General features: G+C 44.4%; 2 protein-coding genes across 14 annotated transcripts in view; both read right to left on the bottom strand.

Annotated features, from left to right (window-relative positions):
- Positions 1–16,356, bottom strand: part of CAMK2D (calcium/calmodulin dependent protein kinase II delta) — a 153,261-nt gene extending 136,905 nt beyond the window's left edge. For 4 of the 13 annotated variants that reach the window (XM_081925082.1, XM_081925090.1, XM_081925086.1 and 1 more), the window contains exons 1-2: positions 15,112–16,347; positions 13,419–13,513 (exon numbers count right to left, since the gene is read on the bottom strand). In XM_081925082.1, coding sequence (XP_081781208.1) covers positions 13,419–13,513; positions 15,112–15,176 — 160 coding nt within the window. In that variant the 5' untranslated portion in view covers positions 15,177–16,347. Of the gene's footprint in view, positions 1–13,418; positions 13,514–15,111 lie in introns of all 13 variants that reach the window. The other 9 variants (XM_081925084.1, XM_081925085.1, XM_081925089.1 and 6 more) reach the window with 7 other exon arrangements.
- The window catches only part of ARSJ (arylsulfatase family member J), a 77,462-nt gene that overhangs the window by 228 nt on the left and 60,786 nt on the right, over positions 1–16,448 (bottom strand). The window lies entirely within an intron of this gene.

The following is a 16,448-nucleotide window of genomic DNA, read 5'->3' on the forward strand; positions in this document are numbered from 1 at the left end:
ACCCCAAGACAGGGATTTTTTTAAAGCACATATGCAGAATGCATAGATTTTTAGATACTTTATGAACAAACAAACAAACAGCATTCAAAGTAATATTTGTTCCTGGTCTCATTTATAATCAAATGCTATTATTTCATAGAAAGGAAACTGGCAGGTTGCATTTGCATATGAAAATTGCTACAGCATTACTTGTACCATTGAAAGCTAGTCACCATTTTGTGGTCTTTTGACGCCTGGAAGGAAGGAAGGAGGGGGAGAATCCAGCCACCGAATTATTCTACACAAAAGGCAACATGCTCTACAGCTGCTATTATGTACACAAAGGCTCTGGTGTACAAAAGGTTTTCAATACCACTGGGGTTATATAAAGAGGAAGAGAGTTATAAATATCCACCTATATATAAATACATGGATGGTTCCACCATACTTCCAAGCATAAACTGACAGCGTAGATTTATAGTGCCCTCTGACCCAAAGATGTTTCATTCAACTTTGAGGCCTGATCAACTTAAAACAGTTAAACAAGAGGTTACACTTGCTACAAATATTTGGTCCTCTTCCCTATAATCCTTTGTATCCCTCAAAACTACCCACGCAAAGTATTTTTTCACACGTGGCAGGTAATGATGCAGAAAGAAGGCTGCAGAATGGAAAAGTCTCTCACCTAAGCATCCACGGGTGTGCAAACAAAGAAATGGGCCAAATACTGGCATTCATTTTGCTACATCTGCACACACAGAGAAATGAAAACATTTGTGGTTTGGGGGCCATCTGTCAAGAGCAGCAGGCTGTGGAACAAAGCAGGTGCTCTTAGGTTACAGGAAGAGGCTGTGGGTTGCGTTTTCCTCACCCATCACAAAAACAACAGCAAGAACTGGGAAGCTGGTACGCTGAGCCTTAAATAACCAGAAATTTGGAAACAAAAACAAACAGGAGAGAAGTTTCTAAACAGGATTGCTTCCCCACCCCCACCCCCACTCCTTATAACAACATGCTCATTTATTTGCATATTGCACTTGTGTTTTTCTCCTACACACCTGAGAATTGATATCAGGATTGTACAGACAAAAAAAAGACTAACTTCCTTTTAGGTGCCACATCATCTGACAACATCTACGGAGATTCTCAGGACCACACGGCTGTTTGCAATGTCACAACACACAATTGCGTTTAGTTGCTCTTTGCTCTTTCCATTTTTTGAAGGAACATGCTGTTCCTGAAGATTAGAAAAATGCAAGAATACATTAATCCACGGCTGCATTTAGATCCTGCAGCCTGATGTGGTGCTGGTGGGGAGTGAAGGAAGAATCGGAGAAGGGAAGCAGACATTTAAAAAGAAAGGAAGAAAGAAAAAGAAAGCCCTCGGGTATGCAAAAGGCAAGCCTGACACTGATTCAGGGCCAAGGCTTGGATTTACAACAGTCCCAGTCAAGCCTCAGAAAAGGACAACAAGAGACAAGGTTTCCAGCTGGCCCTTTGGGTAGCAGGCAGAGCCAGGTCTGGCCATCCTTTCCTTGCACAGCCAATCAAAAACAATGGCAAGAAGGAGAAATTCAAAGCAAGAGGGAGACTTCTGAGAACAGAACCTTTCTTACTTTACGGGCACATCCTGCCATTTGCCACCTTAAGAGAAACTAGGTTGAGAAAATAGTACATCTTCTGTTTGTCACCACAGGGGATGAGAAGATACTTTTTCAGAATTAGTAGAAGCAAAAGGAAAAAGGGATAGAGGAATGAATTGGGAGAACACTTAGCGTCTCTCAAACGTGCTTGGCAATCAGGGGAGGGGGGATATTGTTAGGATGTGAAACCCGCATTTTCAAAGCTCACTTCGTTTCCCCCACAAAATACTCTGCTCTGTGTTTGCTTGCAGTTATGTCTAATGGCACCTGGAAAACTGTGTGGACCCTCTCAGACAAAGAGTGAAGAGGAGCTTGCCTTCAGCACTCAAAACACAGAGCAGTTTCAGGAAATGCAAGCAAGAGCAAAAGCTAAAAATAATTGCTGCAGCAACAGACTCATGGATAGGTCCTCACTTCCCTTTGGTGCACCATGGCAGGGACCAGGAGTCATATTCCTCTTCAGCTGATGGGAGCAGAGGGCTCAAACACAGGCCGCACAGGGCCAGACACAGAAGCTGGACAACCTGTGTGGCCTGGTTGGCCAATGGACCAACAACCTCGGTTGACGTTAATGAGTGGAGTAGGAGAAATGAGAGGCAGAAACAATGCAACAAACTAAAATACCAAAATTCAACCATGGCAACTCATTGCTAGTAGTCATCTTTCAAAGGTGACCTTTCAGTTAACAATATACAGGTGGTATATTGCACCATTTTGCACATGTCTGATGCGGGTCTGAAGAAGGCAGGAAGAGGGTCAGGTCATAATGGGGCGGGCTCAAGCATGCTCTGCCAACATGCAAGGGGACCAGGAACAGAACAACCCCCCCCCCAAAAAAAATGGTCACTACCTACATACTACTATTGGGGGGGCACTCAGCCACAGGGGGCCCTAATTCTGTGCATACCTCTAAATCTGCCATTGGCTATGATGCTACTATGTAGGGCCGGGGCTCAGCTCGTTCCCTGTTGAAACAACACAAAAACTTTTGTTCGTAGAGCACAGTCTGCGCACCCACATTCAGTCTGAACCCTTCTATATCTAACTTTGCTTCAGTAGACCCTGAAACCAGTCTGGACTTTACCCTGCACCCAGACTTAGTTCTGCTTCGCCTCACAAAAGCACAGAGCAGGAGAGAGAGAGAGAGAGAGAGAGAGAGAGAGAGAGAGAGAGAGAGAGGAGTTCTACACACATCCAGTTACCTTATGCTGCCTGTTCCTTTCCAGTGAGTTCAAAATTGTTACAAAACTGAATTCATTTAAGAACATTCCTGCCTCTGGACACAAGTGTCCCAAGCTCCAAAAAATTCAATTCAGCCTTCTAATTAATACAGACTAGATAACTTAACCATACACTTTTTTTGGTTGTGTGTGATGAAAGTTGGACACTGTTGAAGTGGTTTAATCATGCTGGCCACATGACCCGGAAAGCTGTCTGTGGACAAATGCCGGCTCCCTTGGCTTGAAAGTGAGATGAGCGCCACAACCCCATAGTCACCTTTGACTGGGCTTAACCGTCCAGGGGTCCTTTACCTTTTAACTTTTTATATGCAACCCAAGAAATCAACTCACTATAATATACAGTACAATATATACACTATAATACACATGTATGATTCCCTCCCCAGTAACATAGTTATAAAATGTTGATTTCCCTTAGCAAACACACACAAAATTATTTTCGTTATGCACCTGCCCAAACACAGATAAACCTAAGTAACACAACAAAAGTTTGCATCATGCTGTGAACAAGTGTTTTTTTCAGCCCTGATGAAATACAGTGGTACCTTGGGTTACATACGCTCCAGATTACATACGCTTCAGGTTACAGACTCCGCTAACCCAGAAATAGTACCTCGGGTTAAGAACTTTGCTTCAGGATGAGAACAGAAATCGTGCTCCGGCGGTGCAGCAGCAGCAGGAGGCCCCATAAGCTAAAGTGGTGCTTCAGGTTAAGAACAGTTTCAGGTTAAGAACAGACCTCCGTAACGAATTAAGTACTTAACCCGAGGTACCACTGTATCGTGAGTACCAGGACAACCGGCCTCCCAAAAATGTGATGCTTAAGTCTTCAAGAACCAAAATATTTTTACAGTGCTGCCTTGGATTCCAAGGTTTGGGAGTAGAGAATGACCAATTACCACAATGTAGATTTATGATGGAGTGTGGCTGGCCATCAAAGGAAGTCTTTAACTCAGCCTTATTGGCAGCTGATAAAATTTGCCTCCCAAACACACAAATGTATTTTAAGAAGAGGTTGCCCTAACAAAAGGTGAAATTAAGATTGCTGCAGGAATAGAACAAGATTGTGTTCCATGCACCTACTTGACAGAAAGCTTAATTAGAGGGAAAGCGTTGATTAGTTAAAGATGTTGTCTTGCTTTAATTGGAAATTAGGAAGGAAGCTGAGCACTGATTGCCATTAGGCAGTTAAGAATATGCATCAAGCAAAGAAGCCTAGAACAGTTTCTCTGAGAAATATTATTTCCAATGGCAGCACTCTGGGTCCGGAAAATTAGAGGAAAGTACTTTAGGGGCAAGTCTTTAATAGCTCATACTCCTCAGCCAGAGTAGGATAGCAGAGTAAATGGAATTGGCTTTATAGAAATTACGTATTTTCAGCAGACAATTTATCCACCAGCTGCCAGGAACACAATTCCAATTTAATTTAATGTATTAGAAAAGAATTACTCCTCTCCAACTTTTGCAACTATAAATTTAGCACTCTGTCTGCCACCTCCAACACACCACCCAAGGAAGACCATATTTAGTGGAGCCCATTGCTCTAAAAATGGACAAACTCTCACCAGCGTGAATTGAAAACAGGCAGGCAAATACAATTCAAGCAGCGTCAAGAGTATGCAGTTTTTCTAATCCCCCCCCCCCCAAGTTCAAAACTGGCTCATGACTGAGCTTGTGTGGTTTATTTCCTAGATGCAAGTGGATTCTTGCCATGCCACTTGGAAATTGTAGCGCTGAGGCAAGCAACCACATGGCACTCCCTTTCTTGCCATGTGTGGTAAAACCTTGCCCTTAGATTGGCTGCTGTTCCAGGTTCACACACAGTGAGCACAAGATCAAGGATTCAGGGTGGCAGAGATGGGGGCACCTGCATTTGCCCAGCAAGTGGAAGCTTCCATCTGAGAACAGGCTACTGCCAATCAAGACGCTTCCATTTCCAACCAGTCCTCTTTGGCTGCATATGAAGCCAAATGCAGATAAGAGACAAGTAGGAGTTCCCTGCAAGAAGGAAGTGGACTGATTGAATAAGAGGACTGGGAAAGGCTGGGGGTGTTTCTGTGCTGTGGATGAGCAGGGAAGTGATTGAGTGCAGTAACTTGTGAAATACATAGCAGGTTTGTTATAAGACTCCCCCACCTGCGATCTTGTACAATAATAGTAACATTGGACTATGAGGCGGGATTGCTCTAATTTTATAACCTACTATCTGGCAGTTATGAAGCAATGTCTGGTTCTCTTCCCGCCCCCCACAAATTATCAGTATCCTTCTCCCCCCAGACTTGCGGTACGTCTTCTTAAATGTCATATTTAAATTGCATGTGCCCTGTCCTTGGGGCACACAAGGTTTTTTTTCTGTCTTGGAAATCCCCTGGTAAATGGATTCTTCAAATCAGACTCAAGGCTGGCCAGAAGTCAAGATGGCTATACACTACCTGAAGATAATACTGAACGCTGGGGAACCACAGCTGAAGAGGGTTACTGCCCTCATCATGGCTTGCTTATAGCCATCACAAAGGTATCTGGTTAGCCCCTGTGGGATGACAGATGCTGGACTAGATAGGCCTTTGGTCTGATCCAACCATGCTCTCTGTATGAGTCAGGGTCTTGTTCTGTAAATTACATACCCATTCTAAAAAGCTGAAGCCAGTTTCAACAATCAGTGAACACTTGCCAACACAGCAGCTGCCCTGCTGAGTCCTCCCCTCAGCCTGAGGAACGCAGGCCCCACAGGCACACAATTGGTGCATATCTTTGTAATATTCTCAATTTAATGCTATGACCCATCGGACGTCCATTCCAACGACCAAGACGCTTGCCTCAAACACTTACATACAGTTCATAGTCCGAACCCTGTAATTTCAAATCCTAACAACTTTGTGACTGCTCCCTCACACCCCATTTGCTTGGAAAGATACCAGTCGGTAGTCCCAGGGTATCCTTTTCCGCATGGAGTTATCCATTGCAAGTGTATCCTGGTAGGAGCGAACTGCATTTCCTCTGGCTGCTGGCCTGGAGAAAGAGTTATGTTCCATCATTAAGCTAAGTGTATGTGTACAACAGCATTTGTTGTCCCTCGTCTTCCCTCCTTGTTGACAGTTAAACTGTAGGATCTTTGGAACAGAAAGCTGCCCAGCTCAGAGCCGTCTGTTTACACAGATGGAAGAGAAGCTTGTTTTCCTTCCGCGAGAACGGTTGGGAGGTAGAACACCCCAGCACTGGAACTATTCTATACCAAACTGGCCAAACTGTGACTACACAAGGCATCCAACATACTTCTGTGTGGCTCCCAGACAATTCCAGATGAAAGACTAGCTCTGTCTCTTCTTTGCAGCCCACACAGGGACGCAAGGGAAGAAGGAGAGGTTGGTCTAAACTCCACATGGGAGACTGAGTTGGCAACTGTGACAAGAAGCTTGGGGTTCAACCCAATATTAGCCACACTCAGAGGAGACCCATTTAAATGAATGGATATTCATTCCAATGGGTCTATGTGGAGTAAAACAACCCTTGGCCTCTTGAACTATTGCAAGCTGTGGTCCTGGTTTTCAGCCAAGGAAGAACAGGTCTGACAGGAAGTATCTTGTGAAACCACCCAGATATATTTTTGTGGGGAAGTTACACTGACTTGATGTCTCCCTGCCTCTGCCCACTCTAGGGAAATAAGGAATGTTGCATTTGACTGTGACAATGGATTAAATCCCACACTTTTGATGAACGCTTGTATAGAAATTGAATATTAATAATAAAGAATGAAAAGAGAAGCTGTGGCAGGACACAACCCCTTGAATTTGCAAGCCACCTTAATAATAATAATAATAATAATAATAATAATAATAATAATAATAATATCCCGCCCATCTGGCTGGGTTCCCCCAGCCAATCTAGGTGGCTTCCAAGCACATATAAAACATAATAAAATGTTAAATATAAAACTTCCAGATAGAAAGCTGCCTTCAGATGTCTTCTGAAAGATGTGTAGTTCTTTATCTCCTTGACAGCTGATGGAAGGGCGTTCCACAGGGAAGCAGCCACTGCTGAGAAAGCCCTCTTCCTGGTTCCCTGTAACTTCACTTCTTGCAGTAAGGGAACTGCCAGAAGATCCTCAGAGGTGGACCTCAGTGGTCCGGGCTGAATGATGGAGGTGGAGACACATATTTATTATGAAATATCCCCATAAAAATGGCAACATGCAGGTATTAACTATAAGAACACAAGAGCCCTACTAGATGAAACCAAACGGGTCATCCTCTCCAGCATCTTGTTCTCACAGTGTAATAGCCTCCTCTCATTTAAGTTCCTCCGCAGTTGGGATTCAGATGTGTATCGCCATTGGCGCTGACTTAGCTCTGGCCAACCAGGAAGTTCTTGGGGCTGAAGGAACGTGTCTTGTTTTTTCCGCATGCAGGAACAAGGTGGTATTAAATAAATTCAATGGATAAGAGCTAATAAACGTTATCCAAACTACGATAGCCATCTGGAACTTTTATGACGAGAAGCAACATGCCACTGAATACAGATGCTTGGGAGCAACAGCAGGCAAGTGCTGTTCCCTTCGTTCTCTTGTTGTATACTTCCCGAAAGCATGTGGGATGCAGGAAACTAAATTAGCTGGACCTTTGTTTTGAGCCAGCAAGGCTCTTTTTCTCTTCTCATGACCATGCTTTGGAGACCGAAGCCGGCTAAGCAAGCTCAGTCTGGCTCCTGAAGGAGAAACCAGGTGTGCAGGCAGCAGTCTCCAAAGAAGCACATCCTGTGGTGAACTTCCTCTGAGCTCAATACATTCCACACTGATCCTTTCAGGGACAGGCAGGATCTGAGCAGGCTTAGCTACCTCTTGCTCTGCAAACAACTGTGCAAGCAAGACCTTATTGGGCTTTAGAGAAAACTGATGCCCAGATCAAGCTGCCACAATCAATTTTGGACCACAAGTTGGATAACAACAACAACAATAATAATAAATTTTATTTATACCCTGCCCTCCCTAGCCAAGACCGGGCTCAGGGTGGCTAACACCAGATATAAAAACAATTGATTAAAATACAACTTAAAAACAAGATTAAAATACAACATTAAGACCTAGCCTCATTTCAGTAGAAACTCAAATAAAACTTTTGGGGGATGAAAACGTCAAATCTTCACCAAGGCCAACTATCCAGACTGGTCGTACGTAGGCCAGAAAAAAGCCAGGGAAGTCCCCAAATAGGAGTTCCATCACAGAAGGAGAAAGGAAAAAGGAAAGAGGGGAAGGGTTCAAGTTGATGAGCCTGCTCAGAGCCCCACCATCACAGAAACAAGTAGGGGTGGGAGAGAAACTCTCTTTCTTCTGAGTCCCTTTCCTTATCCATTCCAATGGAGTAGGAGAAGGCATCTCCAGTGAGCGTTCTTAAAAAGTGGATGTGCTTCTTTTCCCAAACAGAAGGAAAGAAATAGAGCATTGGTTCCCAACTGGTGGTCCATAGATCCCAGGCAGCCCATGTGAGCCACTCAGGTGATCCGTGGCACCATTCCCAAAACCAAAATAGAGATATATTTTAAAAATTCTAAAGTAGGGGGTCCAACGCTTGGCTTCTGAAAAAGCACAGGGTCTGCAGTATTTAGCTAATTGGGAGCCATGGAAGAATGGTAATAAAGAAAGTGAAGCCTGGGGTGGGGTGGAGCAGCACTGAGCATGGTTGGGCAGGACAAGTGGGAAAGGTAAACCAACTTCCATTTTCTCTCTCCTCTCATCCATTTATTTTAATTTTTTTGCTTCAGCTTCCATTACATGTTTAATCATTATGTCCCATAGAAATATTCTCTTACCTCACCCATACACCTTTTTATTTGATTCAAAATATTTGCTTATTTTATAAAAGCGTCTCTTCTACATATTGCTACTAAATTGTGAATTAAACAGTTGTAAACTACTATTCTTGGAACATCAAAGTATTTTATTATTCTTCAAAAATGAGGCAACAAAAGAACTGTAGATCAACAGACAGACGTGAGCAGCAATTCACATTGAGGTGATTACCGTAGGAACCCAAGTGCTTGAGAGAAAACGTATTACAAAACTGTACATGTTCAGGTGTTGCTGAGATCACTCACCAACCTGAAATTCACAAGCCAAGAATGCCAATGTAGAAACAGATCCAGAATGCTGATTTACCAATCTGATTTCCAAAGTTGCCTCTAGCCATACAGAGTCACAGAAAGTATGCCCTCAGGATGCCAAAAAATAAATTACAGGTTCTATTCCCTTTTCCTCCTCAAACTGTCTTGCGTATGAAAGAGAAGGCATTTTTAGAATCACAGAAAACATTCATGGCATGACAAACAAGCTACTGTTTGACTTCCACTGTGCTCAGCGAGAAAGCCCACAATGTGTGAATTAAATAGGCAATCTTGAAATGTTGTCAAGAGAGATGCACTTAAATATGCAAGAGAGAGATGTAACAGAAGCAATGCCAGTCTTTAGGGCTGAAACATTCCTGAGAGCACAAGCCTGCATGTACAGCTGCTGCCTACTGCTAAAATGCACAATGTTTACCACCTGATGTACACCACTTGATGACTGCAATGTGTGTTCATCATTTGATAATCAAGGACTACAGCGAGAGCTTCCCTACACTTTCAAATAAAATGCTTTTAAATAAGAGTCCATCCCCACATTTCTTGCGGCAAACCACATCCCCAATAATGCTGTGATGTTACTGTGTTTCGTAGAACTGGCTCTTAAGTGATTCAAGATCACTATAGACACAAATGGATACAATTGGGTAATAGGGTCATAATTTGCCGTGGGTTCTTTATTTACAGTGGTACCTCGGGTTAAGTACTTAATTCGTTCCGGAGGTCCGTTCTTAACCTGAAACTGTTCTTAACCTGAAGCACCACTTTAGCTAATGGGGCCTCCAGCTGCCGCCACACCGCCAGAGCACGATTTCTGTTCTCATCCTGAAGCAAAGTTCTTAACCCGAGGTACTATTTCTGGGTTAGTGGAGTCTGTAACCTGAAGAGTATGTAACCTGAAGCGTATGTAACCTGAGGTACCACTGTATTTAGATTCCTTATTTATTTATGTTCCTGCCCCCTTTTTCAAGGGCTTCAGAGTGGTAGATACAGAACCCTCATCCCCATACTGGCTGGACCCAAGCCGGCTTCTATTCTGAGATGGGTCTACATAGCAGGCACTCACAGATGATGCTCTATGTCACAAAACATTTAAAATCCTTCATACACATCATTATTCCCTGTTCAAGGAAGTTTTTAATGTGTGACATTTTAATGTATTTTAATCTTTGTTGGAAGCTGCCAAGAGTGGCTGGGGAGACCCAGCCAGATGGGCAGGGTACAAATAATAAATTGTTATTATAATATTATATATTTGTGCCACATCCTTGTTTGAAGGGGAGTGCTAAGGATTAAGATAACTAAATAGTTCTTCAATATGGTATTATGTAGCACCTCAAGAAAGCTATAACTTAAAGTGAAGGGGGAAAGTATTTGATCCCCTGCTAAATTTGCCTGTTAGCCCTCTGACGAAGAAATAACCAGTCCATAATTTTAATGGTAGGTTTACTGTAGCTGTGAGAGGAAGAACAACAGGAAAACTCCCCAGAAACCCAGAAGACAAAAGTCAGAGATTGATGTGCATTATGATGAGTGAAATAAGTATTTGATCCCCTATCAACCAGCCAGATGTCAGGCTACCTGGTATCTTCACTGTATGTGACGAGCTGAGATTAGATGCACCTGCATCTAAGGGAGAGGTTTTACCTGTAATCCCAGCTTGTTACAGTACCTGTACAAAAGAACACCTGTTGACAGAAGCAATGGGCACCTCTTATTGTTCTCTTATAATGGCAATGTCACCCACCTGAGAGGTGCTGGAACTGAGCTCCGTCAAGTTCCAGCTGAAAAAAGCCCTGTACAGTATATATGTATCATACTCTCAATTACCTAAAACCAGGAATTTATCATCCTCTCATCATGATTCTAGCTGCTTCTCCATTCCCTTTTCTTCCTTTCCTCTACCCATCTCCATGCCTTTGATATCTTCCCATCTTTACATAGAATTCCATGTGGAAAATATTATCATCATCATCATCATCAAGAACAAAGGATGCTGTTTTAGACAAAGACAGACCATTGCTCCATTTACTTCAACATTGTCTACACTGCCTGGTAGGGTTTCATACAGGAGACCTTCTCACTCCTACTTGGAGACACTAGGGGTTGAATAAAGTACTATCTGCATGCAAGGCACATGCTGCAAAGCTACAGCCCTTTCCCAATCAAAATATGCTACGTTTCTGTCACGTGACCGCCTTATTTTCTTTTTCAAGCCAGTAAACTATTCTTCAGAAACCCTGGGTAGTATGCTACTAAACCTTACACTGAGTAGACCCACTGGAATGGAATTTGGTGAGTCAAGGCTGACTTAAATACATTCATTTCAATGCAACTAAGAGTGTGACTTAACTGGAGGCCACCCATTAAGGACGAAATATTCTGTGCCTTTTAACACATTTGGGTAATGTATCAAGATTTGTACCACACAAAGACTTTTGTTTCTCTTTCATACGCACACACACACACAGAGAGAGAGAGAGAGAGAGAGAGAGAGAGAGAGAGAGATTTACATAAGCAGAAGGCAAACTTTATGCCTGCAATTACACCACTTGGGTTTAAATCCAAAAAACAAAGGCTATGGGTTTGCACACTATATCCACAAAATGGAATTCCTAAGAACGTAACACTCCTAGGAATAGTTCAAGTGTTACACGAAATGCAGTAATCAACAAACAGTTCTGACTTACAATTTTAAAATGTGAATTACAGAATGAAGATGGTTGGTCACATCTTTCATTCAACCAACTTTGATGTGCTTTCATGTTACACATAGCTCTTTATCAGGCAATTCATTATAGCTCAGGTATTTAACTATTGGAATTTTTTATTCCCTGCATCTAGCCCAACAACAGTTGTCTATGCTAGGTGTTTAAGCATTCTCCAAAATCTACTGGGAATTCCTCATTGTTCCTTCAACACAATGGTTGCTAAAAATATGACAAGCAAAATTCCATACACATCAGTGCTACGCAGTTTGAGCCTGCAAAACCTGCTACAATTTTTTAAATGTTTGCATTAATGTTTACACACAGAGGATTAATAATATATTTTAAAGGCAAACATGTGTGAGCTGCTGAAGTGAAGGTGCACTAATTCTATTCAGTTTTATACAGCACATAAATGCCACTGCAAAATATGTAAACTAAAAATGACAAAGAAAACTCTAATAATGTAATACTGCACCCCCCAAACTCACTCTAGTATAAATAAGAATAAGACTATGATCCTAAACATACTTGCTTGGAGATGCATCCCATTCAAGAGTAGAACTTACTTCCTGGTAAACATACAAAAGGATCCCATTTAATTCATAGGACCTACCCCTGAGTAAACATGACTTGGCTTAGACTGCCAGGCAGGTTGCAGATGGCAGTCTATGAACACTACTCTCTTGAACTGTTTGAGCTGCCTTAGGAATTCAAGGTACATGTAACACATACAAACACATAAAATTAGCTTAAATAAATAAATAAATAAACCCAGGCAAGCAAATTCTTGCCCCATAGTTCCCCTTAATATATATTTTTTTTAAAAAAATCAGGACATAAATGGAAGGTTTGCACACTGAACAAACACTTCAGTTCATTTCTACGCTCATAAAGAGGCCAGAAATTAACATGGAAAGTACAGATGTTAACAGGGAATAATCCATAATTCTCAAAATCCTCATACAAGCACTTCAGTGTGGATTTACCAAGAATACACCACCATAAGGCCTACTTTCATTAGTTGAAAGAGCCAAGCACACACATATAGTTCCGACTTCTCCTAGACCAGCACCACTGAAATGAATAGGAAGCTGCCCCATGTCCAATTTCCATCGGAGACATGAATGATGTATTTTGGAGAAAGCTCTGGACCCAAAACAATGGAGCTCATATAAAACCACCACGAAATAAACAGCCAAATCTGGAAGTCGTGAAGTGGAGAAACAATGCACAACGGAGGTGAAGATAATTCATTTAAACATGGCCACTTGGCTCGCAGATCACCTGATAAAATTAGATCTATTTTCAACCAAAAACATGAGTGTAGAAGAAGCAGGGAATTTTCCTCTCAAGGGTTTTTTTCATGTTAAATATGCCAGAGTGAATTAAGTTCATGTGTAAATAAAACAGGAGTGTGCAATCCCATTACAATCTGACCTCCTTTTCTCCAGTAAAAGCTATAGGAAGGAGAACTTATTTCCTCAAAATGCAATAACAGAGCTCATTTGGAAATTACAACTCCAAGTTGTTCCTCTAATTAGCACTACAGGCAATCTCTAAGCAGTACCATAGGAATATGCTAAGTTAAATATGGTCTTCCCAAACACAGAAACATACACAGTGGGAAAGAGGGGCTCTCATTTTCACTCCATGCAATCAACATTGTTTTATATCACAATTCGCTTAGATCTGCATAAATACAAAATAATTCACATTAGATTGGGAATACCCACCCCTTGCTGATAGCTTTTTAGTGTTGATAATCTTGGCAGCATATTCTTGTCCAGTAGTGATTTTCATACATCTTCTCACCACTGAAAAAGCTCCCCTGTAAGCCAATAAATCAGAGAAACATCAGTTTCAAACTGGGGGGGGGGGGACTGCGCTACTTCATAAATGGTCTAGTAATTTAGAGAGCATTAACCAATTTGAACAGTGTCAATATATGAAGGCATGAGAATGAGCACAACATGGCAATCAGCCCTAATTTGATGGACTGTAACAGTAAATTGTATTTAAGATGTGAGCATAAGCCATATCATTAACAGACTGAATAAATGTACATCTCATTATAAGTGGCAGTATTGACACATAGGAATTGTGTATTTTTCACAGAGTTTTGACTGAAAGGTGTAGCCTGAATATATTCCTGTGGTGGAATTTTATTTTATTTTAGGTACTGATTTTTTTTTTAAGCAGTCCCTCCTGTGATCCTGTAAACATGGCACTTTGTGTTTATTTAAGCATAAACACTCATGTCACACTGGAGTGGCTAGAATGCAATAAATCTTAATAGATGCAGTCCTGAGCCAGAGCATTCATTTGCAATTCCCTTGAAGAGGAAGAGCACTGGAATTAGACTGCTCTTCATGACATGTTCACCATGTTAATACCACTCCTGCCGTCCGGTCAAACATTTTCAAGTCAATTTATATAACAAAATCACATTGTATTGAATTCACACATTTTTTAAAAAAATGGAAGAGAAGGAGAGAAATGCAAATCAGAAGGCAAATCACAGACCTAGTGGATTGAATTCTAAGCAGTCCGTGGTTATAGGGAGACCAACAAGCATGCTTCTTTATGTTTCCTAACACCTGGGTGCAGGCTGTGTGTGTGTGCCACCCCATTTCAGATTGTGATGTTGTTGTTTTCCTGGACGTTGAAATTTTGAGCCACCCACGCTGCCCAGGGGCAAACTGAGTCATCTGTGGCTCTCTCCCACCCCCTGTGCCCCTCTGCAAGGAACGGGAGAGAAGGGGGGGAGGGATTTTGTGCCATTATTTTGTTCCCAACCAGACTGATGGATGTAAGAACACAAATCCCTAATTAACAAAGCGGCGGGCGGGGGAGGAGACCCACGCAGGGAAGCCCAGGCTGCTTTGACAGGGTTGCCCTTCCTTCATGTCGAAATGCATTGTGTATGTGTATACTGTGTATATTTGTGTTTGTGTGTTATATTCCACATATTACACTCTACTGACAGGGCTGAACTTTCTGCATCAACAAACGTGGCACCACATCGTCCGAGGCACAACACGGACCTTGCATGCAAAAGGAGGGCGAGAGGAAGGAAGACAGCTGCGTCGCCTTCCAATATGCATCTCTGCTTCTGCCTCCCCTTCCACCAGATCCGGCCATGGAGTTGAACTCTGCTGCGGTTCAAGCCGCCGCACCACCCGATGTGTGTGTTTGTGTGCGTAAAATTCAGCGGCAAGCTTTTTAGCAACGCGCTGACCCTTTTGCCAAGGGCTGACCTAAGGCAGGGATCAACGCACCTTCCCCCCCCCCACCCCGTGCCAAGCCGCCGCCAGTGTGGTTCTCCTCTCAGCTGTCAACAGCGTGCCCCCCTTCGCTGCCCTACTCCTCTCGCCACCCCCAAGCCCTCCCGCAGCCAGCCAGTCCCTCTGCTCGCCCCCGACTTACTTGCCGAGCTCCTCGAAGAGCTGATACTCGTCGGTGAACCTGGTGCAGGTGGTGGTCGAAGCCATCGTCCGCCGGAGGGCTCGCTCCTGCTGGCGCCACCGAGGAAGGCGAGGAGGAAAGGTAGGCTCGGCAGGGGGCGCGGGCAGGACGCGGCGGGGGAGGGCAGAAGCGCTTCTCCTCCTCCTCTTCCTCTCGGCCACGCTCCCTCTTGGCAGCTCCTTTCCACTTTCCGGCTGACTTGTTTGTTTGCGAGGGTTATAGAGCAGGAGGGGAAGGAGAGGGAGGGCAGGAGGGAGGGAGGCGCTCTGCTCCCCCCTCAGTCCCCGCGACCTTCCTCCTTGGCAAACGCTCGGGCGGAGCTGTCTAGGGGAAAGGTGCCATCCGACGGAGAGGACGCAAAGGCGACGACAGAGGCGCGGAGAGTTGCGCGAGGAGCCTCGACGGGCTTATGAAGCAGCAGCTACTAGGGATCGGAAGGCGAGGTTGTTGGAGAGGGAAACAGGAAAACGGGAGGCGAGGGCGACTCGGACGCCTCTCTTGCCCGGGCGGCGCCTCTGCGCCTCGCGCAGACCAGCCCTTCTCCGTGGGCGAGGAAGGGTTGCGCTCGGGGCAAAGGAGCGCAGCAGGCGGGGAGTTGCGAGGGCGAAGCGGTGGCTCGGGCGCTTCTCCTCCTCTTTCTCCTCCCTTCTCTTCCTCCGCCGGCTCCCCCCGCCGCTCTGCGCTGTGCCACACCTCCCTCTAGCGACGGCTCGGCAGGCCCGTTCGCCCGGCTGGGCACGGCGAGACTCGCCTGACCTCTCCCGCTCGCTGTGCCGCCCTCCCTTCGTCTAAGCCTCCGCGGCTTCTACACACCCGCGGAAAGGTCCTTGCTCGAAGCGATTATCCCGCTTCCTCCCCGGCTCTTTTGTCCCTGGGGCGTGAGAGCACGCGAATGCTCCCGAGAGGGTCGTCTGAATGGGCGAGGGTTGCTTGGGTTGCTTGTTTGTTTTGTTTCCCCCCTCGGCGGATGCAAAGGAAAGGACGTTGCGGCTCCGTGTGCTCGCACTCGCCTAAACGAAATACTCCGTTCCGTCCTTAATTGCAGGGTTTTGGTGAAATGTATTTCTAATGCCTTTTGAAACTCCGGCCTTTAGCCGAGCCCGCCTTCGGAGGAGAGACTCTTGGGGCCGCTCTTCTCCCTCCCGCTGCTCTCCCAAGCCGAAGCCTCCGCGGAGGGAAGCCGCCCCACCCTCCCGGGTGATTCCATCCGCCCTTCACAGCCTTCCATCCAGTGGCGTCACAATCGACACGCTACCTCGTGCGTTCTACCCAGCCAGTCTCCAGCAGGGAAAAGACGC

Source organism: Podarcis melisellensis (assembly GCF_964234715.1).
Source record: "Podarcis melisellensis genome assembly, chromosome: 9".
NCBI lineage: Eukaryota > Metazoa > Chordata > Lepidosauria > Squamata > Lacertidae > Podarcis > Podarcis melisellensis.